Source organism: Notamacropus eugenii, chromosome 4 (genome assembly GCF_028372415.1).
Source record: "Notamacropus eugenii isolate mMacEug1 chromosome 4, mMacEug1.pri_v2, whole genome shotgun sequence".
In the NCBI taxonomy this organism is placed as follows: domain Eukaryota; kingdom Metazoa; phylum Chordata; class Mammalia; order Diprotodontia; family Macropodidae; genus Notamacropus; species Notamacropus eugenii.
This window is the reverse complement of record NC_092875.1, coordinates 468,697,298-468,723,466: the sequence shown is the minus strand read 5'-3', so window position 1 is coordinate 468,723,466 and position 26,169 is coordinate 468,697,298. Positions and strand designations below refer to the sequence as shown.

The 26,169-nt window shown below is 41.3% G+C and overlaps 1 protein-coding gene across 2 annotated transcripts; it reads right to left on the bottom strand.

Moving 5' to 3' along the window:
• Positions 1 to 273: 273 nt before the first annotated feature.
• On the bottom strand, positions 274 to 25,418 carry HMGCR (3-hydroxy-3-methylglutaryl-CoA reductase). Of its 2 annotated transcripts, none has more exons than XM_072606362.1 (20): positions 25,336 to 25,418; positions 20,699 to 20,886; positions 19,898 to 20,009; positions 18,487 to 18,574; positions 18,046 to 18,130; positions 16,692 to 16,797; positions 13,868 to 13,974; positions 13,639 to 13,755; positions 12,888 to 13,048; positions 12,195 to 12,442; positions 11,913 to 12,082; positions 10,087 to 10,281; positions 8,456 to 8,614; positions 8,160 to 8,317; positions 5,931 to 6,036; positions 3,625 to 3,795; positions 3,163 to 3,303; positions 2,896 to 3,054; positions 2,314 to 2,468; positions 274 to 2,198 (listed from the first exon to the last, which is right to left on the bottom strand). In XM_072606362.1, exons 2-20 carry the CDS (start codon positions 20,861 to 20,863, stop codon positions 2,144 to 2,146), a joined length of 2,658 nt encoding a protein of 885 aa, XP_072462463.1. In that variant the 5' UTR covers positions 20,864 to 20,886; positions 25,336 to 25,418; the 3' UTR covers positions 274 to 2,143. The 2 variants fall into 2 exon arrangements, with proteins under 2 accessions (XP_072462463.1, XP_072462464.1); XM_072606363.1 differs by having other exon boundaries at positions 11,913 to 12,079.
• Positions 25,419 to 26,169: the final 751 nt, after the last annotated feature.

The window sequence follows — 26,169 nt, the reverse complement described above, 5'->3', positions numbered from 1 at the left end:
TACTTGATGAAATAAGAACGTATTTTAGAAAACAACATAAGCCTGATGAAGGGCAAGAAGGGCAGTCTTTTTAGCTTGTGTTTGCGTTCCCAGCACAACACCTGCCACTTAATAAACGCTTGTTGACCGACTACAGCAATGCAATTCAATTCAACAAATGTTTATTGAAAGCCTCCTTTCTTCAAGCCGTCGTCCTAGACGCTGTCTTTACGTCATTCGGTCCTTGGACTCTGGAGGTGAACCCGTCAATAAAGGTCACTACTTACACTTGAGGAGAATTAACTTATTTTTCATTGTTTACTGAAACTGGAAAAAAAAATTCTGTACCAAAATGTACACAACTTAGTAATTGTACAAAATGTTAATTTTGCAAGACAACGGCTGGTAAGTTACATTCACCAAAATGAACACTGAACTGACCTTTCACTGCCGATCCAATGAAAAGTTCAGATAAATAAGTCACTGGCTGAAAATAGTCAGTCACAAGAAGCAGCTCAAACTCTACACACAAAAGGGACAACAGTAAGAAAGGAACATCCGTGGGCATCACACACTACCGCAGCATCACCGGAATGTGTCACAGTCAACCTCTCACATCAGACACCAGCTTTGTAAGACCAACACTTAGAATGTTAGAATGGACATAATACAAAGGAACGAGTTCTTTTCCATTTATATAAAACCTGCATGTTAAAAAAAAATACAGCATCTCTTCATCCCCGTTAGGCTTACATGTTTTTGTGGGACCATCGGAAAGTCTTGTGTCAAGTGTTTGCCAAAAACCAACTTCCTGGCTACAGGAAAAGAAAGGACATTCCCCCTCTGGTGCTCATCCCCATGGCTCCTTCATTGGCTGGAAGGCTCACTGCTTAAGTCCTGTTTATTCTCCCTCATTGGAAATGCTACAAGGAGTAGGCCAGGGCTTTCCGGACAGCATTGAAGAACATTGCTTTATGTTTCCCAAGCCCTAGTATTTTTTCAATGTACAATTTGATTTGTATTTATTTAACAGTTTCAATAAACTCCTAGCATCAGAGGCATTATTACAACATATACAGTTTGACAATAGTTTACAAAAAAACTATGAGAACTGTCTTTAGTTAAATAAATTACAATAACTTTCTTTTAAGAAAAGAAAACTGGCTTAGAGAAAGAATATCTTTTCCCCAACAAGTTGTGTTTCTCAGGCTGAGTTGCACAAATAAAGGCCATGGTCCTACACCTGATCCTATGAAACACCCTAATGACTACACTTAAAAGGTTTGTTTGAAAGAAGCATCTGTTGGAATCGCTGCATTCGAATCCTTCTTAAGGAAGTGGCTCAAAGCTTCTCCTGTGTTTGCTAAAGCTTCACACAGACAGGTGTATACCAGCCTACCTGCATCTGGACACAGTAAGTTCTAAAAAGGAACTTAACAGCTTGTATGAAGAAACAGAGTGATCTTTGGTGCTTCTGGCACAGAATTGCTATGTACTATGTGTAGCACATTGTACTATGGTCTGGTAAGAAAAAAAACTTTCAGAAGCTTTTTCATTAAAAAAATTAAAGCCGAGCCCCCTTCTTAAGAGTCATAGCTTAATGCTGCCAAAAACTGAATTAGACTGGCACCCAATGGAGTACAATGAAAAAGTTTTCTCTTCTTTCTTAAAGTTCTAAGACTTGAGCTTAATGATTTGAATATCAAAATCAGCTACAAGTTCTGATAACTATAATGTACTTGGAATTATTACTTTAGGGTAAAAATTCTGTTTTCTACCTGGGGGGAAAAAATCTCCCATTGATCACCATGAAATTTGCATATTTATGAATCCCACCAAAATCAAAACCATTTTTCCAGCCTATTCTTCCTTTCAGACATGAGCTGGCATCACCAGCTGCGATACTTGGATGCATTAATACCTAAGTTGATATCTTTCAGAAAAACACAAGTGTGCAGACACTAAACTGCTATCAAACCTGGGAAAGAAACTTTTCTTGGAGAAGTGATCCTGAATCCCTGAAGCCAGCTGCCTCCCTGAACACGTCTAACTGTCCTTGTGACCAGACACTGTGCTGTTGTTGGAAATTCACAGATTTTCTACATCAGTCCTCGTTAAGATCCCATTCTTCTGAGAATGCTTGAGTTGGGAACTTCAATGACACTCAAGCCACTTTGTTGGTGCAGGTTCCTTGGAGATCCTGGAGGTTTACTTTTGACCTAGAACGGAAAGGACCAAAACGATGAGCCGCAAGACACCGGTAACATTCACTTGGAACTCTGTATCCTGTCTGATTTACAGGTGAGAAAAACATACTGAACATTGTCGTCCTACCTGTTGTGGATCATGTGGCTTTTGACCAGGTGTCCTGCAGCCAATGCAGCCATCAGCGATAACTCCCCAGCCATGACGGTACCACACACTATTTTTGCAAGCTGACGGGCATTTTCACCAGGGTTGTCTTTGCATGCTCCTTGAACGCCGAGCATCTATGGCCAGAGAATGTATTTAACCCTTTGCAATCACTGAACAGGTTTTCAAGGGTGGAAGCCCTTCCCACAGAACAAATGGTACAGAGCTGACAAGTATTTTTTCCAGAGAGGTGTGTGGCTATCACACCGTGTGAATCCATTTTGTGGTGAGCAGTGTATTCAAGTGGGTTCAAACTACTCTCATTAGTTCTGCCAACTTATTTTTAGAACTGGTTAAGTGATCACTCCTTGGGAAGAAGACTGACTGGCATGGCATGTGCATACACAGGCTCATAGGAGACAAAGGGATGAAATAAATAAAATGCGCTGAGAGTGTTCAGGTGAGCTCAGTGTGTTGGGTCCTGGCTATATCATATGGATACACAATAAAGTCTGGGAAACTACTTGGGAATGTGGCCGACGTGTGCGTCTGATGCTTTCATACCTGTAAACAGGCCTGCTGGGGGAGCAGGTTGGTTCCTCCACCCACAGTTCCTATTTCGATGGATGGCATAGTACAACTGATATACAGGTCTTCATTTAAGGGGCCAGTTGCTTCCATAAGAGTGATGCAATTCGAGCTGCACACATTCTGCGCTGCATCCTTTGAAAGGAAACACAGAAAAGAAGACATAAGAATGAGATACAGAATCCACACTTCCCTGAGATTCGGAGGAGGAAAACAGAACAGAAAACCATTCAGGGAACTCACCTGCCCACAAGCAATGAAGATGGCGGTCACGATGTTGGCGGCGTGTGCATTGTAGCCTCCGATGCTGCCGGCCATGGCCGAGCCCACCAAGTTCTTGCTTATGTTCACGTCAACCAAAGCTTCGGTAGTGGTTTTTAATACCTAGGAAAGAAACAAGTATTTGTAAATTCTCACCCAGGTCTTTTAATATTTGCCCGTTTTGTTTCGTTTTTTTGCAGAAGTGGAAGAGAGGGAGATGTCAGTCAAAAGGGGCACATTTCGCAGACCCACGAGGGACGGACAGCAGAATTTGAGCCCTAAGGAATCCCTGATTTCACAGGAATCACTAATACAGGTCATGATGCCATAAAGGCCATAAGTAGGAAACTAACCCTCTTTGGTGTCATCCTCCCACATACGTAAATAATCTGCATTAACTTTCCTTAAAATAACATAGCCCTTGAATTTGATTCAAGCACTTACTTCTCTGACAACCTTTGCTGGGATAACAGCTTCACAAACGACAGATTTTCCTCTTCCCTCTATCCAGTTTATAGCAGCGGGTTTTTTGTCTGTACAGTAGTTACCGCTAACAGCGAGGATTTGCATTTCAGGAAAAACTTCACGAAGTTTTGCAAGTGCTTTCTCTGTTCCCTAGAAGGAAAAAAAAAAGACACATTAAACCACATGTCACCTTTTTCTTGACTCATTCACACAGACTTGTCATGAAGCTCTGCTTACACACATCAAGGGTCTATCACTTCACTGATAGGCACTTCACTCCATAGGCAAGATGGATAGGGGACAGAAAGCTAGCCTTTGGGTCCGGAAAACCTGGGTCCAAATTCCACCTTGTATGTTTATCTACTGATAAACAGTATTGCAGATGGGCTGCAATCTGTGTTGGTCAAGTCCCCACAAGGACAGTTCTTCACTTCAATGAAATATTGTATTTACAGAGGTGCCCCTCCTTTCACAAAGATCACAACCCTTCTATGAAGACTCAGCAGATTGTCTCTGAGAACTATTGTGACCCCCAAATTCATCACCCTGCAGCTCCTCTGGAAGAGCCTTCAGAATTCACATGGTACCATGCGGTCAGAGTCCTTCCTCTCCAGGCTACATCTGAAGCCTTCTGAGCCTGGAACGACGTGCCAAAGCTTGTGTTTTGCTGTCTGGGCCTTTGAGAGCCCTCCACATCACACAAGGTCACTGGCACAGGACTTCAGTGGTGGAGATTCACATAAACATTCTGACTTACGGCTATCCCGTACCAAGGGATACCTTGGTAATATTCAAGTCAGTGGAACTTCAATAGTACACGACCACTCGAACAAAATGCACTCTACACATGCACTACAAAGAATAAACAGCTGTTTTTAGGAACTATTCTAGTAACTAAGTATATACAAACCCTGCACCCATCACCAATTATGCTAAAGTCACCTTTTTTTTCCTGAGCAGAGCAGATGTATCTAACTCAAGTCAAAAAAGCTCTTTGTGAGAAGCTATGAACACACTGAGCTGCGGCTCAGAGAGCACTTCAGTGGTGTGTACGTGGCACAGATGGCTCACCTGAACCTAACAAATGAGCGCTGAATAAGTTATGTCTTTAAGCATACTAGGCCCTTGCCTGAGTCACCAAGCTTCCAAAAGCACATTAAGATCCTGTTCTGGTTTTTTTCCTCTAGCCCAGAATTCACATTTCTTGCCTCCATGCCTATTCTCAAACTGTCGCCCATGGCCTGAAAATTCATTTCCATTTACTGACATCTTTGCTGTCCTTTCAGAGGCTATTCTCCCTCAGACGTCAGTCTTCCCTGGAGCATCTACAGGAAGGACTGATCACATTTTCACTAAAACGGTTATTTGAATTTTTGTTTTATCTCTGCTATGTGACTGTAAATTCCAAGGACAACATTTTAGTTACCTTGTAATAAATTTTAATATGCTTAACATATGTACCTGGTGAATTATAGGAAAAATAATCCTGATATGGCAACTGAGGCTTAAAGAATAAATACACGCACTGGCACTTTTAAAGCCCCACAGAGATTTAGTCCCTTTTTTCCCTTCTTTCTTTGACTTCATTATGAAATAGAAAACCACGAAAAAAATCAGTCACTGGCCCAAGAAGCACGTACGTAAATATCAACTAGGTAAGGCATGCTGGGAAAGTAAAATGCTAGTCAAATACAGTCTTCTTGGAATAATACGGGCAAACAGCAACCCACACTGATGAGATGAGACAACGAACACACCTTAAAGTCTAAATCGATCACCATTTACTAAGGCTTATCTATGCCAATTATTGTGTTAAGTGCTGAGGATACAAGCATATATACTTTAAAAATTAAACAATACCTATTTGTAAGAAATTTATACATTCTAACAGATAGAACAAGTACTTCTGAAAGTATAAAGTTAGATACAAATTTATAACAAAGTAGTTAAATGCAAGACAGTTTGGAAGGAAGGGTACCAGTTATGGAGACCATGCAAAAGATGGTGCTTGAGGGGTGTAATGTGGTCATGAGAAGGAAGGGCACATTTTTAAGATGGTATTTGAAATCAGCACCTAAGTTTAAGGTGTGCACTATGGAGTGTTAACTTCAAAATCCTCTGCCCCATTTCTCTGTTCATAAGTTCTAGTGTTTAAAAATAACAAAGCACCAACCCTCAAGTCAAAATGAACTGCCACAAAATCAAACAGAATTGAGGGTGGCCATTTAATGTGCCTCACCAGGTACTGAAGTGAAACATACTGGTCACATGACTCCAGAGTGTACCTTTGAAATCATGTTCATCCCCATGGCATCCCCTGTCCTGGACTGGAAACGGACATAGGCATTGCGACCAGCCAGGCTAATGTGGACCTTCTGAAGACGTGCAAATCTGCAAATGAAACCACCAAAAGAACGTTAGAGTTCAAAGAGGTCTTACGACAGATCTACTGCAAATTTTCATTTTACAGATGAGTCCCAGAAGCCCAGAACTCAAATCACACTAACAAGTTCTTCTTCTGTAACCAAGGGAAATCCCAGAGACTGCCTCAGCTGTGTCTCATGTGCTGATGATACACGTGCTATGAACAGATGCACCAACAGGAAGCAAACAAAAAAATGAAAACTTAAAACATACCGGCATCCACCTGGCTTTGTTCCCAGGTATTTACTCTTGTACAGAGATTTTATTTTCTAACTTCAGTTCTCAGTACTAAAAAGCAAGCAAGCTGTCCACACTAAACCGTACAAATTCAGCCATCACCACTGTCCAGTGCTGCTTCGCCATCACTCCTGGGGATGTCAAGATTCATGCTGAGAACGGAACCGAAGACTCTGGTCTTGGCTCTCCTGAAGACCATTAACGGCCCCCTTATTTCCAAATCTCATGTACTCTCCTTCCTGCCCCACCCTTGCCACTCCATCCTTCTTGACTTCTGCAACATGACACTATTATACTTCGTTTTTAAAAGCATTCTCATTCCCCCCTTCCACACTCCCAGAGAACTATCCTTTGTAACAAAGAATACCAAAAAATCCACAAAAGCCATCAGTACTGAAAAAAAATCTGCCATTATATGCAGTGGTTCAACCCCCAAGGGGGACAAACTCTTCAAAGGATGGAGGGAAGTTTCAGACTCTTCTTCAAACCCTTTGCTCCCTTATGACACTCTCACTGCACCCCACTTTCCTCCTCCCTCTGAGAGGTGCTTTGCTGATTTACTTCCTGGCTCCTTATCCTCCTACCTTTTAAACACAGGTGTCCTCCTAGGTCTGGCTTGGATCTCCTTCTCTTTCTTACCCTTTCTGACTTGGCACTACTCAGAACTTCACTTACCGCCTCTATGAGATGCAGGCAGCTTCCCCACCTCTCCCCTCCATGGCTCTCAGTGCCTGTCAGTTGGCTTCACCTGGTCACATCAGTGTCGCGCTCCAACAAGCCCCAGACTGAAATGCCCCCTTCAGAACTGTCTTTCTACCTAACTTTTATTTAAGGTGATGACACCAGCATTCTTCTCGTTAATGAGGCTTGTAATATATCTTCAACAAGGTATGGAGAAAAACATTTAGAATTAGAGGACCTGATTAAGAATACCAGGTGACACTACCGAGGCGACAATGGATGTCTACTAACCTCTCTGCCTCAATTTCCTCCTCTGCAAAATAAGGCAGCTGGACAAGATGAGCTCTAAAGTCTCTTCCAGCTCAGTATTCTTATGAACCCGTCTGCCTTCCTCACAAACCAGCTTCTCATCACTTTCCTAGAGTGATCTAGCTTTCACAATCTTACTTTCTTCTTTGACTTTCCTTCTACTGATTCATCACTCCTGGCACCCCCAGCACCACTACCTTAGTTGAGGCTTTCATTTCCTCTCATCTGGTCTGGTACAAAAGTCTAACTAACTAGTCTCCCCCAACACCTCCAATCCTTCACACATTCTGAGGTGCCAAACTGTCATGCTGCTCCCCATTAAACCACTCCCGTGATCCTCATAATTTTACCTATTCAGTAAGGTCCATCTTTCAAAAGCCTATATTATATTATGTGTGACCGTGCAAACATCAGTTTCCTCAAACACAAAATAAGAATACTTGACTCAACTTTCAACGACGTAAAGTACTTTGTAAACATTAAAACACTTTAAAAGTCAGCTATTATTGCAGCCTTAACCTTTCTATCTTTAGAACCTAGCATAAAATCTTGTAGAGTTAAGTGCCCCTCCAACATAACTCAATTCTAAAACTCAAAATTCTCCCAGAACAAAATAATTAATGGATCCAAACAATCCTTATCAATCACACAGAACAATTAAAAAAAAATTGCTTGCCTAGTTCCTTCCAGGAAAATAAACAGCCTTCAGCTTTCCTTTTCCCTTGTTTCAATTACTATCACTGAATTTATATCAATGTTTCTAAAGCTGATTGATGTATCATACTATCTTAAGCAACTGTGATGGGAGCGAATGAATATATATTTTCATCCCCAAAACCACACACTCTCTCTCTCTCATTCACCTGCTGGTGCTGTCAAATGCCTCCTTTATTATTTTAAAGCCTTCAGGACATTCAAGCCAAGTCTTCATCCTTGCAGAGTCACAGGCACTGGGAAACCTCACAACAGGCCCTCGAGTCATTCCATCTGCTAGAACACAGCTGCTTGCTCCTCCACCAAGCTACATCAGGAAATAAGAAGCCAATCAGACAGTTTATTATTATTAAAGATTCACAGGCTAAACTTGGAAAAGAATTCTCCTGCTTCTCCCCAAACTGCCCTGACCGCCTCACCAGGGGCAAAGGAGGAAGTTACTTACGCATATTGCTCTACAACCCCTGTTGGTACTGGCCACAAGGCAGCCTTCTGTCGTGGCCATTGGGACCTGGAATTCTTTGCCGTCCAGATGGAGGGGCCCTGCTACTCCAACAGGGACGGGCATGTATCCAATAACATTCTCACAGCAAGCTCCCATTACCTAGAAGGTTAAACGATGCAATGCAAACCAACGGGGTCATAGTGACACACATTCAATTACCCTATAGCTACTTTCTCGATACATACCATCCTCCAATTAAACTCTTTACTTTAATTTTATTTTAGTTTGTTACTCTCTATATAAAACAAAAAGAGGAGTTGTATACGGATTTTTCGCTAAATCACAGGATCACAGATCCAGAGAGTCAAAGCTGGAAAGGAATCTAGAGGAGACTCCCCTCCTATTACAGATGAGCAACTGAAAATCCAGTACAATGATTTGCCCAAAGTCAATACAGTAAATGACAGGTAAAACTTGAACCCTGGTAAGTCCAAAGCCCCCTTGTTTTGGAGATGAGGAAAATGAGGTCCAGAAAAGTTAAAGAGACTTGTATAAGGTCCCACAAGTAATAAGAGGCAGAACTGGGGGGTTTAAAACCAGATTCTGATTCCAAAATCAGTTTTCTTTTCACTTGTAGAGTAAAATAATGCACTGTAATCAAATAAGCTAAAATCCACCTCATTTCTCAAATTTAGGTACTTCTTGAGCTACTTGCTATTTACTCAAATTCTCAAAATTTCAGTGGATAAGATAGGAAATTTCAAGGAACATCAATCTGTAAAGTCAGTGACAATGCCTGCTTCACCGTCCAATTCCAAACCATTCATTTTACATGTAAATGAGCTCTCTAAATCTGACTATGTAAGAACAGGAAGAGAAGAGAAAAGGAATCGCTACAGGTGTGATCTCCTAACGACTCTTTCAACACAGAATTTTTCCAGACACTTCACAGTTAGATAATTATTCACGAAGGGCTTTCCTAAAACTTAACAACCCCACGTTTTTAGAAAGTGTAAGAACAGAAAAGACCAAAACCTCAATGATTTTCTTATCTGGTCAGACAGCCAGAATCAATAAGGATTACCCTGGAGCTCCATCAGCCAAAATAACCAGCAGGAATTCTGAAAAGGCTAAGTATCTCTGGATCAAAATTAAGCTTTCCTATTTAAAACATATATGTGTGTGTTTGTACAGATAGCTATATTCATATATAAATAAATATCCCTTTATTGAATAAAATGTATATGCATGAATATGTACATGCATGTAACTGACAAATATATAACACAGGTGTATATACTAGTGACTCAACAAACAGAAACATCTGCATACGTATTAATATCAGTTAGTATGTATAACTGACGTATACACATACGTACATATCTGTTATTCAATTAAGGGAAATATTTGCTGAATGTGTGTGTATGTGTATTCCTATATGTAACAGTAGGGGGAAAGAAATACTAGGTTTTTAATGTACCATAGGTACAGCATCAAACGATCCTAAAGAGCTTGGAGAACACTAGCTGTTTATAAAAAGGTCCACGTGTTACTTACATTATGAAGTCTGGTAAAGGACAAACATTTTTTAAAGCTACAAAGCATAGAAAATCTAAGTGAAAACTACTTACCAAAGAATAATTATAATCCCTGTATGGTAAATACTCTAATGAAGAAGGTTCAGGAAGCTTCTTTGACAGCATTTGTCGGCGAATAGACACACCTCGTTCATGGGTTTCCATCAAAGTTTCCAACTTGTAAGCTGGAATATGCTTAGCATTGACCAATCGGATGATCTCAGCATCACTGAGGAATTTTGCACCTTTCTTTAAAGAAAAAAAAAAAGGATGGGGTTGAAACTCCCAAGTTAGACTAAAGGACTTTAAGCCTCATCTCCCTCACATTATTATCCACAGCAAGGCATCTGATACTGCTGTATAAAGTTCTTACAAAAATGAAATACAATAGCACATAGAAACATCATTGGAATTTTGGAAATATCTGGCTATGGCCACAGGACTACACTTATGGAAGAAAAGCGTACACAGCTTGGCAGCGGTACGTATGTGTAGCTACGTTTAATGGAGGGTGACATCCTCCTTGTGTGTACTCCCTCCACTGAGGGACACTACAACATAACTCAGCAGATGGATGGGCTTGGCAAGGTGCTACGTCTAGAACTTCTCCTTCAGTTCACCACCCTGGTGAGAATAACCTTTTTCACAATTAGCTAATAAAATGGTTTTAGGGTCAATCACTGGACCTATTTACTGCCAGCTTGGCAGAATCCACCAATTTTTGCTGGCCCAGACTTCCAGAATTTAGGGTCACCTCCACATATAAGGAGGCTTCAGGAAAAAGACTTTAGTGGAGAAGCGTACATGTACGTGTTAGGGTCTAGATTTGATCTAAGGAGATCGGGTTAATGTTAGGCCTGGAGAGGAAAAGAGAAGGAACATGCAGAAATTTGCTACATTCCCACCAAATCAGTACCACTGACAACAAACAGTTATTAGCACTTCCAGTGTATGGGTGATGCCCATAGGAATCAAAGGAGAACATCCTCTCTCAGATCTTAACAAGATGTAAAAAGCATGATTTTTCCGGCTAACATCAAGACAGTCAGTAAATGGAACTGGACCTCTGACTCACAACAATGAATTTGAATACATCACGGGCAACATGCCCATGTTGAAGCATATCCATCAGGCGACGTATTTTTATCTTAACTAAAATTTATTCATGTTTTTCAGGAAAATAAATCTAGCAGCCAAACAGTCAATACACTATTCATATTAAGGAAATCATAAATTTCAAAATGTGTCCCTTTGTGTGATCAAAATAGTAAAGGAAACTTATGTTCTACTAATCAGTCCAGAGAGTTGGGAGTGTATTATGGGTAAAATGACCACATGTAACAACTTAAGAAGAGGGAGTAAATATAGTGTAAGCAGAACTGATTTAGTTTAAGGATCAAGTGAGACTGTGAATGTGAAAAACAATCAAAAAGTTTAAAGCATTAGAGTAAATGTAGGGTATTATGACCTTACATACATATATGTTTAAATCCATAATTGTTAAGGATATTCACACTGTGCTTTTTCATAGGCCAGAGATAAGATAGGGAAGATAATTTACACATGTGTTAAGGAGAACAGATCTGTGTTGAAGAGAAACTGACCCCCACCAAATACACAGAAAAATAGACTATACTGAGTCCCATGATTTAGCTATAAGTCTTCTCTCTTACATGCATGGGAAAACACTGTGTTCAGAGGGCAATAAGAGAAGAAAGGTACACCACTATTAATAAGCAGTATGTTTTTATAATTTCAAGCTTTAAAAATATGTTTGTTCTTACACTTCTAAACAACACAGTGTGAGGACGATATCTGACGACTGAAATCAGGAATTTCTGCCTAAAACAAGATTAGAAAATTGTGTGATTTCTTCTTACCTCGGCATTTTCAAGTATCCTGAGACATTCTTCATTAGGACGTGGTTCACTGGGTAGTTCGAGTTCAGGCTCAGTGTTCGATGATGTTGGAAGTGCAGCTGAGTTCCCCAAAACAAATGTAACCTTTGATGTTTCAGTTTCTGCCAATAAGGGCTTTATAACCTCGGCTGCTTAAAAATACCAGAGAAAGTTCCACAAAACTCAAGTTTAGTTTACAAAAACTGGGAACAGACAGAACTTATCAACTACTTTTAGTGCTTGAGAGGATGGAGGGACACACACCTTTTCTCTCCTTGTTATGCCCAGATTCCTCTTCCACTTCACTGAATTTCTGCGTATTTCTGGCCAGGACAGGTTCCCGTCTACAACAGGTGTCTGGAACCTTCTTTGGAATCATCACAGGAGATGTGATGGGGTTTTTTAATGAGAGTGTGGACTCTGTTTCTGCCTGTTCAAAGAAGATGTACTTGACAGCCAGAAGGAGAGCTAAACTAAGGGTGATCATCTGTTCAATATCCATACTGATCATCCTAAATAAAAACAAGAAAACTGGTGATAATCCTCGGTAGTATAAAGTTCCAACTAATAGAGCAATATTAGAACAGTAGAGATAGGATGAAAATAAGTGACTACGTGAGCTGTGGTTTTATCAGCCTGAAAGAACTCTTGGCACGGGAGTTCCCTCTATCAATACAAGCTGCAATCCATCTAGAACATACTTATGGAGTCCAAACCCTAAAATGCACAGAGCTTAAGTGGTTGTGGTCACACGGTAGGACCAGCAGGTCCTAGTAGTGGTAGTAGGTTACACAGGAGGCACACACTAGGACACGCCTAGTAGGTGTCATAGGTAGGATCTGAACCCAGGCTTTCCTGACTTTAAGCTCAGGACTCTATTCCACAAAAATGTTAGCTCTGTGAACAAACATAACAAAAAAACCAGAAATATAATAATTCAGGCAAAAGTTAACTTACTTAGAAAGATAAAATTGCCAGAGAGAAACATTAGGTTCAATTCTTTTGGAAACACTTTCATCCAGTCCTAAAGCAACCTTAGAATTCTCAGCAGTGCTGTTCTGAGATGATGGATCCGCTATCCAGCGACTATGAGCGTGAACAAGAACCAAGCCTAGAGACTGAAATGGGAAAAAAATTTGTTTTAATAGTGAAAGTCACTTTATCTATGCAAAGTAAAAAAAAAAAGAATTTCCTAGAGGACTAAAGCAACACTGCCAGAATGGATGTCCCTGGAGCCCGAAGGAGGTTTTTCCAAGTACTTTCAGCCAAAACACCATTTACTCTCCCACTTACCCACACACAGATGGAGACTAAATTTTTCCTATGCTCAACAAATGAATGAAGCAGGAAAGTACCTGGTCTCACCATGAAAGGAAAATACGAGTCCTCAGACCAACAGGCCTCCTCCTGGCCCCAGCTACAAGCCAACTAAAAATATCTGTACCAGCGAGCTACTAGAAAGGCCACAGGAAATCGAAGAGGAACTGACAGAATGATGAAAGAAGTGACACAGAAAGAAAGATTAATAAATGCAAGGAAGAGAAAAAAATAGAAAGGAGGAAAGAAGCAAGAAAGGGCAAGTATGTGTGGGAGGGGGATGAAAGAAAAACAGGAATGGGGCAGAAGACGAAGAAAAAAGACAACGTATGGAACATAGAACATTTTTCTTTTAAGGAAAAGAAAAACCAAAAAAAAAAAAAAACCTTACCATAATCATCTTGACCCGCTGAGTCACAGGATTTGGTTTATTTTCTTCTTCTTCTAAAACACGGGCAAAATGACTGAGTTGCCATATTGGACGACCTTCCCGACTTTCCCGAGACAGCTAAAACAAAACAAAACAAAACATCAGGTTACGTCTCACAGAAAAGAGTCTATTTTTGCAGCTAAAGCGCTAAGAAATCTCCCCCTGCCGTCACCACGGCAGCCACTCTTACCTCGAGGACCAAAGACACACAAGCTGGAAAGAACGTCATGAACACAAAGTAGTTGGCAAGCACTGACATGCATCCGAAGCAGCACATAATTTCAAGTTGTCGAACACCTGTTTGGAGAAAAGGGAAAAGTTTGTATTTAGAAAGGAACATACCGGACAGACTCTGAGGTCTCTGACTTCTGACCTCTTTTAACTGAACCTGTGACTTCATCTGGCTTCGCCAACTACCCCTACAATGCAGACCAGCGTACTTTTGGTGACTCCAAGTCAAACGAACATTATCTATGGCTTTTGTGTTTTTATTTGTTTCGTTAAACACTTTCCAATTACATTTGTACCTTGGGGAGTATAGCACCACCGGCCTAGGACACAGATTACATTGTATAGTCTATGTCCAAGGCAGGATTTGAAAGTAGGTCTTCCAAACTCCCAGTCTAGTTTCTATCACTACGCAACAACAAATGCCTCTTTTTAAATTTAAATTACATAATACATTAAAGATTGCTTGCAGTTAAAGATAAATAAAGTCTTGGAATAAGTTTTTTCCCTGAGAAACCAGCCGCTCAAGTCCAAATGCCTGTGGCTACAGCATGGGATGAATCATTTTTGTATTCATCAACAAGTTTCCTCAGCCCTTTCAATAAATGGTATATATAATTAATCTTCTCCTTCACAACAAACTTTGTGCCTCTGGGTCACTCAGTTGAGATACCCCACAAACATTATTTATCTAACTCTTCCTACAAGTTACTGAAAACAACAAAAAATGGTAACATGTCAAACCTAAAAGAATAGATGTTTCTAAAAAAACTTTACTACTGAATTTAATCAAAAGTATAGCTTATTTCCAAGGAACCATATGAAATGTACACCATCCGGAGATGAGGTTTATTATTACGAAAAGCTGAATTTCAATATATTATATACAGCAATTTTCAAGGTCCTTCTATTTCAGTTATTATGCTCAACTATAAGGACAGCCAAGCTAAATAACTACCTAAAGTTAAGAATGAAGCTTTTGCCACAAATTGGCTTTGACAAAGGATAATCTCAAATGAAAAAAACCTGCAGTTATGTAAAAAAGCTTACCTTGATATCCTTTACATGCCAATGCATGTAAAAATACTTTGAGATGTTGATGCTGATATAAGAAGTCATAAAGAATGCTTATAAATGTCCTTATTACTATCATATGCCAAAATTTTACATCTTACCATTCTCTGAGTCAGTTCAACTACCCAAATACAAATTTTTATTGCATGAAACAAAACCTTATACAAATTTTGAGACAACTCTATTTCTAAGTTCTCACTTGCAATCTTGACCTGAATTATGGGCAACTTTAAGAGAATGCTTTTGATACTACAACTCAAGTATCCTAACACAACCGATTCTTTTAAAGTGGCATTGCCAAAACTAGAACTATCAGAAAATGAGAACGCCACTTACGATTTCAAATGTTCCTTCTGTATTTTCATAGCTACTCCCTATTTTTCTGCTCTTGATCCCAAGGGCCTCTTCTATCCTACTTGTTGGATATCACCAAGTGAGCTGACTTTTCTTGTCCTAACCTGGTCTTCCTGTACCCCTTCATTACTGCCATATACAACACTAATGCCTTACTTTTCAAAGAAAACCATGCATTCATTCTTTTTCACCTTTAGGTTACAAAATCCTGCTGGTTCTGGCTTCAATATCTTGAAAATCCATCCTATTCTCTCCACCCCAGTATTTAAAGTCCTGAATTCGCCTGTTTCGACAACAAGTGCTTTCTCCTCACTTCTCAAGACTCTCCCTTCCAATAAGTTCAAAATGCCTATTATTTAGCTTCTCCATTGCTTTCATCACACAACTTAAACTCTTATACTAGCTACTCACTGCTTTGTCAAATTCAAACAAGAGATCTTTGGATTGTCCAATCTCACCCCCTTATCATTTTCTCACAGTCTACTTTTTATTTCCTTCTCTACAAGCAAATAAGTCTTCCTTGGCCTTTCAAGGCCCTTCTAACTAAACAAAATCAACTCAGGCACCTTTTTGCCAGGACAAAACACTTATTGTGACCAACAGATGTTTGGTGAATGAAAGAATGAAAGCCAGTGTTCACACAAGTAGTAAGGCAAAAGAAGAAAACGATACTTAATACAGTGCCGAGTGAACTGCAGTCGATGAGTAGGAAGTAATAATAACGGCTCAGGTTCTGTTTTCCAGTATGGCGAAACCTTCAATGCCAAGAGGAATCATTTCCACTACACTAGATTAGTGATTAACTAAGTGCGGAGAGAGAAATTCAGGTCCAATGACAATGGATCGGAAATTAAGAAAGTTTAATCTTGCAAAATTTTAAAGATCAGATTCTTTAATTCTCTTCAAATAGCATTACAAAATTAGACCCTAGAGGTATTTATCCTTAGTATAAGATAGATAGCTACTATCCAAGCCCAACTATATATGCCAGTTTATTAGTCATTTCAACATTGTGACACAAGAACTTAAGATGACAAATGATTCTCCAATCAAGCTCAATCAGGATTCTCAGGCAGGAGCACGGTTGGAAGCTAACTTAGTTGGCTACGCAATGGTTACAGTAACAACTGAAGGAAAAGGAGAGGAAAGCCGTTCGCTATGAAAAAAGATCAGTTCTAAGGCAAATCATTCTCCACTGGGGCAAATAAATAAGAGAATTCTAAATTCTAGAGAACAAATCCTCGAAGAGGCCTAGTCTCATTTCCTCATTTCGGTTCCAAACTGAACAGGTATCTACAGTACTTCAAGGCATGCTAATTTGTTACATATACATTTATTCTACTGAAAGAACGACTCACCGGACATGGTGCCCACACCAATCACAAGACATTCCACAAGGGCATCAAGTGTGAAGGTGGGGCCTAGGATGGCCATTCCACGGGCAATGTTTTCTCTTACTTCATCCTGAAACACAAAACACCCCGTGAATGTTGGTTACAGGCAAAAGAACTGGATATTTTAAGCATTACATAGGCACCAACAACAAAAAAGTCTAAACCCAGTCTTAAATCTGACTGCTTCTACAAAAAGAGTGAAGAGCCAGGCTGCTAAAACTCCAATTCGAATGCGGTGTGGAGGAGGAAAAAGATACAACGTTGCTTTCCTTTCCATCGAACAAAGCAGAAGTAACAGATTTCTGGGTATAACCTTTCTGCTAAAGGTGTATTAATCCTTTAAGCCAAAGGTTTACTGTTTACTTTTGTGGGAGTGGGGAGGAAATGGGAATGACACTGGAGGTGACCATACAGCACAGGCAGCCTTACGTTTTCTCTATTAGTACTGAGACTTGACTTACAATTTTATACTCGAGGCATCATATTCATTATTATAATAAAACCAGAATCCTCCTGCTGTCAATATACCAAGACAGAGTGTACAGGTATTATCAACCGCATACATAAATCACAATGAACTGAACTCTGGGAGAGTACAGAGCTTCTTTTACAGTTTTGTTATTTTTTAGGCAAATCAAAGTTTTATTTAGGTTGATAAAACAATTGTTTAAAATATCATATTTGAAGTCACTGGTACATCCAATATGTTAGACCTGGACAGGAAAAATGAAATAATTTGTAAATGAAATCAACCCCATAAAGAGGCTCTTTTCAATAAGCTGTTCTAAAATTCCCAATTCTTCTTTATGAGAAAGTAGAAGATTCCAAATCACAATGAAGTCTAAGTTGTGATCGCTATAGTCTGACTATAAAAAGCAACGAGAGGATTTTATCAGCTAAGCCACCCCCCTGGCCCTCCCCCGCACTGAAATCAGTCTCTGAATTTTCACAGTAACAACTATTATTTTCACAATTCCTGACTTTCAAGCTACTATTCCTTTGGTAGAGAAGCACTAGGACATAGAGACTACTAAGCTGGCTCTGGGGTCAGGAAAACTTGGCTTCATGTCCCACCTGACACACACTGGCTGTTACTCTAGGCAAGTCATGCAGCGTCTCAGGGTGCCAAACAACTTTCTAAGACCATGAAGTACAAGAGTAAAGGCTGATCCACAGGAGCTGTCCGGGCTTCTAGGACCACTGAAATCCCAGAGTCACCGCACAAGTTCCTTTACTCAGGAGCTCTACTACCCTCTTAATTCACATGCTAAACCAAAGAATCTTAATACATTCTCTGTGCCCCAAGGTAGCAACTTACCTGTGAGTTAGAACTGAGGGCAAACTTTGCTAAAGCACTGGCTCGGGAAAGGTCAATCAAGAGCAGGAAAAAGGGCAAAGCTTCACTGAAAAACATGATTGGAAATATCAAAAAATCATCGTTCACACAGTTGTTTTTTTTTTTTTAAAGATACTATGCTATCAATCTATTATCGGCATATATGTTCTTAGAGGGCAAGAGTCATGTCCTATTTCCTTTGAGTCCCCTCAAGCTGCACACAGGGAGCACTGGCTTACATCTACTGAATATCTGCACATCTGCCCATCCACATGTGATTGACTCCAGACTCAGAAATGTTGTCTGGAAGTGCTATCCTCCAATGCCATCCTCTGAATCTCTGGGTTGTTGTGGCAAATAAATGAATTTTAAAATGTTAACTTATATTTAGACGCAGAGCATGCTTGGGTATTAAATACTTACTTCAGGCCAGTTAACTCTTTATCTAAGAAATGAATAACAACTGTGCTGAAGACAAAGCTTGAGAAGATGGTAAAAAGGCCGGCAATGCCTAAAATAAAAAATCATGAACAAAATTAAAGTGACGCATCTAAAAAGAATCATACCCCCAAAACTTAGTTGTGTACTATATGCAATAATTCCATAACCATTTCTTAAGAACCTACTACACGCAAGACACTGTGCGAGGCACTGGGGACACAAAGACAAAAATGATATGGTGTCTGACCTCAAGGAAATGATGAATTTTCCAGAAAGGCCTAACGCACACAGACTAGTAAATACAAAGTATACAGAGAGCAAGACAAAATGAATTTTATCATGGGAGGAGGCGGAATGTGGAGAGGGGCTGGGGAGCGGGTTGTGACTCCTTCCAAGCTGCATACGTGATAATGGAGACCATTCAGGTCAGGGGTGAGAGGGTACCACTCATGCGAAGACACAGAGTTGCAAGATGAAATCTTGTGTAGGAGAAACAGCTAACTGAGAGGAAGGGAAGTGTCCAAAAAGGATGATTATGAATTAAGACTGCAAAGGTGGTGGAAAGAAATGCCTGGCAGAGGAACCTCCATTTTACAACAGAAGCAAAGGGGAGTCACTGAAGAGGAGAGTGACGTGGTCAGATCTGTGTTTCATGAAAGCCTCTCTGACCACTGTACAGAGGGTAGTTTAGAGAGGGGGAAGTGACTGGAAACAGACTAATGAGGAGGCTCCTGCCTCCTGTCCAGGCCTGATCATGTGAATGGAGAAAATAGGAATAATGCAGTAAATGATGTGGAGTTATTAAAAGTCATATGGGAGTGTGAGGAAGACAGAACAGTCAGGAATCACGCCACGGGTCACCGACCTATGACGAAAGATGATGGTGCATTCAACTAAAATGCAGACACCGAATGACAACCCCTGTGACATCCAGCAAGCATGTGGTAACATGAAACTGGAGCTCAGGAGTGGACTAGGGAGAGAAAATCACTGAGCCCAGGGAAGCTGCTAGCAAGGGAGAGGATAGAGGACAAAGTCGTGGGAACACCGATATTTCAGAGGAGGGAGGAATGAGAGAATTAGAAGAAAAAACCAAAACAGAGCAGTGTTAAAGAGTTCAAAGGAAGAGAGCTGGGGTCTCAACAGAGTCAAAAACTACAAAGTGAGGTTTGGGAGTGCAATATTTCCAGGTATCAATAAACATCTTTGGCTCATTCCAATAAAGAAAAGGAAAATAGCAAATATTTCTCATATGTACAGGTAAAATTTACATATAACATGTATGGAACTAGAGCAACAGATTACATATGCCTACATGGTAAAACACAGTAGAAAGCATGACAGGATCTGATGATGTTTGAGGAAAAAGAAGCTAAAACAAACAAAAGATTACCCAAAATGTATTTTGATCCAAGCTGCCTTAGATTCTGGAACTGGAAGTAAATATAAAGGATCGCTATGCATCGTGTGATTGTCAGAATGATAATATCGCTGCTCAACACATCCTGTAATGGGAGTAGAGAGAAAAAAGAAAATATTCATTATTTTTAAAAAAATAGTGCAAAAGGGTAACTTTTACACCTCAGTATTCTGCACATTGGCATGATCAGTGGAAAAACATAAACAAAAATTCCACAAAAAGTCAGTTTAAGAAAGGTCTGTTTTGTGTAACTAGTTACGGTAATAGAGCAGTAATTTGTTACTGCAAACACCACAAGTCACTGTGCCACAGAAACCAAATTCCGCACACCCCAGAAAAAGTTCTTCTTTTCTCAAGAAAATCTCATCTCCACCCAAATGTTACTTATTTCCAGAATATCAAACATAAATTATTATTCCTAATAAATGAATGTATACAGTGGTGAAAGTGAGCCACAGTGGTGCAGTGGGAAGAAAGTGCCTTGGCATAAGGAAGATTTTGGGTCAAGGGCACAAACTAGGGGATCTAAGCAATCACTTAACCTTTCTCTGAGGGCAAATTGTCCATTTGCTTTAATGCATATAAATTACCATATCAGTAATTTCCTATACTAAAGAGTCTAGAACTTAAATCTACATTTTTAAAAATAGTAAAACTACTGTATTCATTGTATTTTTAGATTGTTAGTAAACAATAACACCATTAGGCAAAATTTTTTTAATCTCAAAAATCTCAAAAAAAAAAAAAAAGGGTATCAAAATATATTTAACTTACTTCTTCAAACTTTGGACATTCATAATTCCAGCCACAGATTTTGTCATTACCAGTAAACATGTTCATGGACATCATGCAGATGGTAAGAGTCACAGTCCCCACTATGACTTCCCATGGATGGGATGCCACAAAGAGGCCATGCATTCGAAAGAGTCTGGACAACATGGCAGCCCCTGAGTCCGTTGATCCTGGAAGACATCAAATGGGTATTCAGTTATTTTTCAATGCTAGAGCTGAAAGATTCATTTGGAGGAAACAAGGTCTAAATGCCTTGTATTTAATATAGCATGACATCCTGTCCTGCTCATGTAAACTTAATGAAATCTCACCTAACACTATTACTGAGTGAAACAGACATGTACAAGTCAAAAAGAATGGCTGCTATCTGGTACTTCTCTATACGAGTCCTTTCGTGTTTCTCTGAATGTTATTTTTGCTACGGAATGTAATAATATTCCATGACATTCATTTATCCGTACACTCACAGAAATTAAGAGCTAGAAAAGACCCTATAAATCGAGTCCCTACTAGACTCTGCTATATTTAGATTTACACCCTCATTTTAAAGATGAAGAAACCAATACTTCCTCAAAAAAGTGGAGTCTTTTGTTTTAACAACATGAATTCTATTTTACTTACAAGGAGCTATGGTAGCATTCAGAAGTAGAATAAAAAGCACGTGTGGCTATATTACGTGACCACACACTTCGTAATCCCCAAGAATCTTTATAGATCTTTTCCCCTTTGTGTCTTGGCTCCATCTCCCACAGTGATTTCCTCCAACATGCATGGATTCTCTAACAAACAATATCTGAAGCAGCCATCCAGATTAACTCATATGTCATGCAGAACTTAAGAATTACTTTAAAACTGAAAAATGCTCAGTATGATGAGTTGTACAAGTCAAGAATCTCAAGACTGACTAAATTTAGGACTTACAGTCAAAATTTACTATGCTAAAATGAACATTTATTATGAGCACATTAATCATACGTGAGAATTGAAAGACAACTACGGTTGAAAAATTCAGCCTGCAGGGGAAAACTAACAAGTATGATGGCACTAGGCTCACTGAAGAGAATGCGCCATCTGTGGCAGCAAACAGAACTGTGTCATCAGATCTATAAGGAAAAATGAAATAATGGCAGTATGTCCTGGAAGAGAAATAAACAGTTTTCCTATGACTAAAAAAAAAAACAAACCCAAAACCCAGCTTAATAAAAGGCAGTTTCCTAGAGAATTTTGTCAGCAACTTCAATACTGTTCAAAGAAATAATTTTTTAAAAAAAAGTCGCTTGGATCAAAAATACACAACTACTCATTTAAAGATTGACAGACTTACAAAGTCAATAATATTACAATTCTCTAACAATTAGAAGAATTATACAGAGAATATACCTTTCACAACCAGCTTAGCTTAAAAGATGGAAAGCAGGCCTCACAATCATGAAGACATGAATTCAAGTCCTACCTTTGACCCATGCTGCCTTTCTTTACTGTGGGCAAGTTATTTAAACTCTCAGGGCCCTAGCAAAAGTCACCAGAAGTTCTTTATACCAAGAAAATCACAGATCCAAAACAACAAAAAATACTGTTATGAAGATCTAATTCATCCACCAAGCTACAAGTAAAATCTAAAATCACTGAATACAATGCATGTGATACCTTATGGCTCAGGAAACAAGAATATAGATATGGGTGCGTACACAAACACACACACACTTCACAATGCAAAGTGAAAGCACAGCTACGCCTTTACAGTATTCCAAGTATTCTGCCACATACTTTCACATATGAATCTCACAGCACTCTTCTGAGACAAGGAGAGTTACCTATAGCAGAAGTATCTCCAGCTGGAGCCAAATGCCAACAGAATTGGGAAATATTTAACAGAATAAATTGAAATACAATAGGCAGAGAATATCAATTTGTGATGTTCTAAAAGTCAAAATGTGGCCCCTGTTTTTATTTGAGTTTGAAACTACAAGTAGATCTAATCCAATGAAATAGATAGCATTTTAGCCCACATTAATTTCTGACATCCTAGAGAACTCATTTACATCACATACTATCAATGCTAAGAAGGGCATCTTTAAAAATTGTCCGTAGGCAGCTTTTTTCCTGTGCTTTTAAGTAAGAGATTCTGGCAATCTACGTATAGGTATGATGTTTCTCCATTTAGATGCTAAGGGACTATACCATTTGCTTTCATGACTGAAAAGCATTTGTTAAACACTTTGTCTACACAATGATGCTGGGTAAGACACCTTATCAATTAGATTTAGAAATTTATAATCTATTTAGTGAACAGGACGTAAGAGAAATGGGTTGAAAATGAATCTGAAAACTTCCCTTTCAATTCTGGACCAACTTACAACATAGTGTGCTGCACGATTCCTACACTATGTAAGTTCCTCTGCATTTGCAATCACATATTGATTGGAGGATCTAGCCTAATGTGGCATCTTATGTGAATATTCTTTGAAGTAAATTAACCTTTTTTATGAAGTTGGCATAGCAAAATGATTCGCAGTCCTCAGAAAAATAAAAGTTATGCTCTGTAATTAGTTCAACCATAAGCTGAATCGAAAGCAGTAGAGATTAATCATCTGATGCCACAATTTCTCTAGAATTCTTAAGACATAACCACTACAAAGAAAATTTCCAGGGAGCCTCTCAAAATGGAAAAAGGTTTTCAATCCCTAACAATCCTGCAATATCATCTTCTCTGGCTAGAATCTTTGTAATCTTTAGGGAAAAAGAAAGGGATCTGGCCCACACTCTGTACTCCCCACCCTTCTCATAGAACCCTGTAGAACATTTACCATAAATTTTGTAACCAGATTTATTCTGGAGTGTTATAACACAATAACTGAAAACCACTTTTTTGGCATCCAAGTGCATTTACATGCCAAAGAATTAATCTTCAAACTTAGAAGAAAGCTGGTCTACAAAACTACAGAAAAATAGGATGCTCAAGGAAACTCAGAATAGATATTTTATCCAATAGACCTTGGTTTATTCATTCAGAGGGATCCGCCTTAAGGAAATGTAGTTCCAAGCACTTGGGCCAAAATTGATTTCTTCCATCTCTGACCTCCCATAGCATTTATTACCAAACATTAAGCTCAATGAATTTTCATTGAGTACTTATAACAAAACTTACATTCACATAATATTTTGCAAGGGGCTTTACATAATAAGAAAAGTAGCACCGGATAATGCATGTTGAACAGACTGCTGCCTTGGGCATCAGGAAGGTCTGGTTCAAGCTTCCCTTTAAGGCACGCTATGGGGGAGATCACCGGCAGGCCATGTATCAGTCCAGCCTTCCCTGTGGCCTTTCTTCCCTTTCCTTCCAAAGCCCCTACTAGGTGACAGGGGGTAGACTTGCTTGTGGGGACATGAGGGTCCCTGCCATCAAAGGAGTTCTGTACCTACTGTTTTACGTGCCTTGTCTCCTTGAGGGAAAGGGGGGCTTCGTTCTCAGTGTCTCCACATCGTCTAACACACTGCTAGATTCACTTAAGCACGTGGTGGACGTCCTGAATACTACTACCTGACAGTGGATCTTTCAGACTTTGCTAGAGCAGCAGGAGATCAAAGCCGGCTCTCCGAGTGGTTTGCTGAGGTTGCCAATCTGCACGCATGAAAGACAGAAGACGGGAGACTTTCCTCCCTCACCCTGAGGTCAGCTCCTTTAACTCTGACTATAAAGACGCTGGCCTACGACAAGATGCTGAAGGCGATGGGAATGACTGACGCGACAGGGCATGACTCAAACAGCAGCCTTTCCGATCTTATTCATGGGCGATCGCGGCTGAAATCCGGACTGACAGACGAAGCACTTCAGCCCCTCAACAACTCCAAACTAGACGCTGAAGGAGGTCCAACCAGCCTTTACTGAGGTCTCCCCCCACTCCAGGCAGTGTCCTGGGGAGACAGAGGGCAGGAACCCCTGCTAAAAGGACGGGCACCGCGCAGGAGGTTCGCCTTCGTGCCTTTCCCTTAGATCTAATTAATTACAGGAAACTGACACTAACCCTTATGTCTGATCAATTACAGGAAACTGACACTAGCGGAACTGGAGGTGCGCCTCTCGGAACACCCCTGCAACCGCACGCACACCCATACCCGGCTCCCTACAAGACATCAGTCCGCGTGCGGGCATCCTTTCCCTCCGCACCCACCTTCCCTGCTCCACGTACAAGCACGGGCCCCTCCCGGGCTCTCCGGCTCGCCCCGTCAGTCCCGCAGGCTCTGCGGCGGGTGCGGGTGCCCAGGGCGTGCCCGCTCCTCGGCCCCGCAGGCCGCTCCGGGCCAGCGAAGCTCCCTCCTCCCGGGCGCTGTCCCCGCACAGCACAAGGGCGGGCACGGGCCGCTCGCACGAGGGACCCTCGGCCGCACGCACGCATGCACCCGCCGCGGCGGCTCCAGCGGTTGGCACACCCCGCCGGGCCCCAAGGACGGAGGGCGGCCCCGGGCCGGCCCCGGCGGCCCCGGCTCCCGTCCGCCGCCCGGGCAGGCGCCTCCCGGGCTCCGCCGCCGTCCCAGCGCGGCCACGGCGCAGACCCCGACCCCCGCCTCCGCCCGCCTCCGCCCATCCCGCCCCGGCCCCGGCCAGCCTCCCTTCTCACCTCGCCGCCGCCCTGGAAAGCCTCCGGAATCCCGGGCTCGGGCGCTCGGACAGCAGTCTCCTTTCAACGGAGACGCGGGGCGGAAGGAAGCACCCGCTTACGCACGCAGGGAGCCGAAGGGAGCGCGGCCAGTCAGAGGCGATGGTCCGATCGGCCGGCCAATCACAGGGCCGCCTCCCGGCCTGACGGCCTTACCTCACCGACGGTCTCCTTAACAACCGCCCACAGCCCGGAGTCGGCTCGGGGAAGGAGAACGCACCATCTCTCACCATGGCTCGCCAACCAATGGGGAGCCTGGCTCCCGGAGCCGCCGCAGCCCATTGGTCACACGGCCCTGGGGGGTCCGGGCATCCCAGCAGCCTAGTATAAAGGGATAAAGGATGGGAAGGGTGAGGATGGGCATGGGGAAATTGGGCTGTGGCCGGGGAAATGGTGACTGTGACGTAGGCGTGCTCAGGTCTGGAATGTGAAGGCACAGGTAGAGGCTGTGCCGGAGCAGGAGGCGGAGAAAAGGCCCGTGGAAGGAATGTGGAGGGCACGGGAGAGAGGCAGAAGGAGCTGAGGGGAGTAGGGCTCAAAGGATCGGAGGTGGTAAAATTCCATCTCAAGAACTGCTCCGAAGGCCCCCGTCGCCGAAGAGGACTGGAGAGCCAGACTTCTTTACTGGCAGCAGCGAGCATCTGTCACAATTAATGCCAATTAAAACCAAAGCTGGGTGGCCAGCGGTGCCACGTTAGCAGCCAGAAGGGTCCTTAGAGAACGTCTGGCCCAGCCAGAAGCTGAGACCCAGGGGAGCGAGATGGCTTGTCTGTTACAGGCGAGGACCTGAAAATT

What these genes read in the sequence shown, in the direction of transcription:
- HMGCR (XM_072606362.1), bottom strand. Translation starts at nt 20,863, where the DNA reads ATGTTGTCCAGACTCTTTCGAATGCATGGCCTCTTTGTGGCATCCCAT. An exon ending in GGGGTTGTAGAGCAATATGC is followed by an intron (nt 8,318 to 8,455) that starts GTAAGTAACTTC and finishes TTCCTGATGTAG; the next exon opens with CTTGGTGGAGGAGCAAGCAG. An exon ending in GCATTTGACAGCACCAGCAG is followed by an intron (nt 6,037 to 8,159) that starts GTGAATGAGAGA and finishes TTTCATTTGCAG; the next exon opens with ATTTGCACGTCTTCAGAAGG.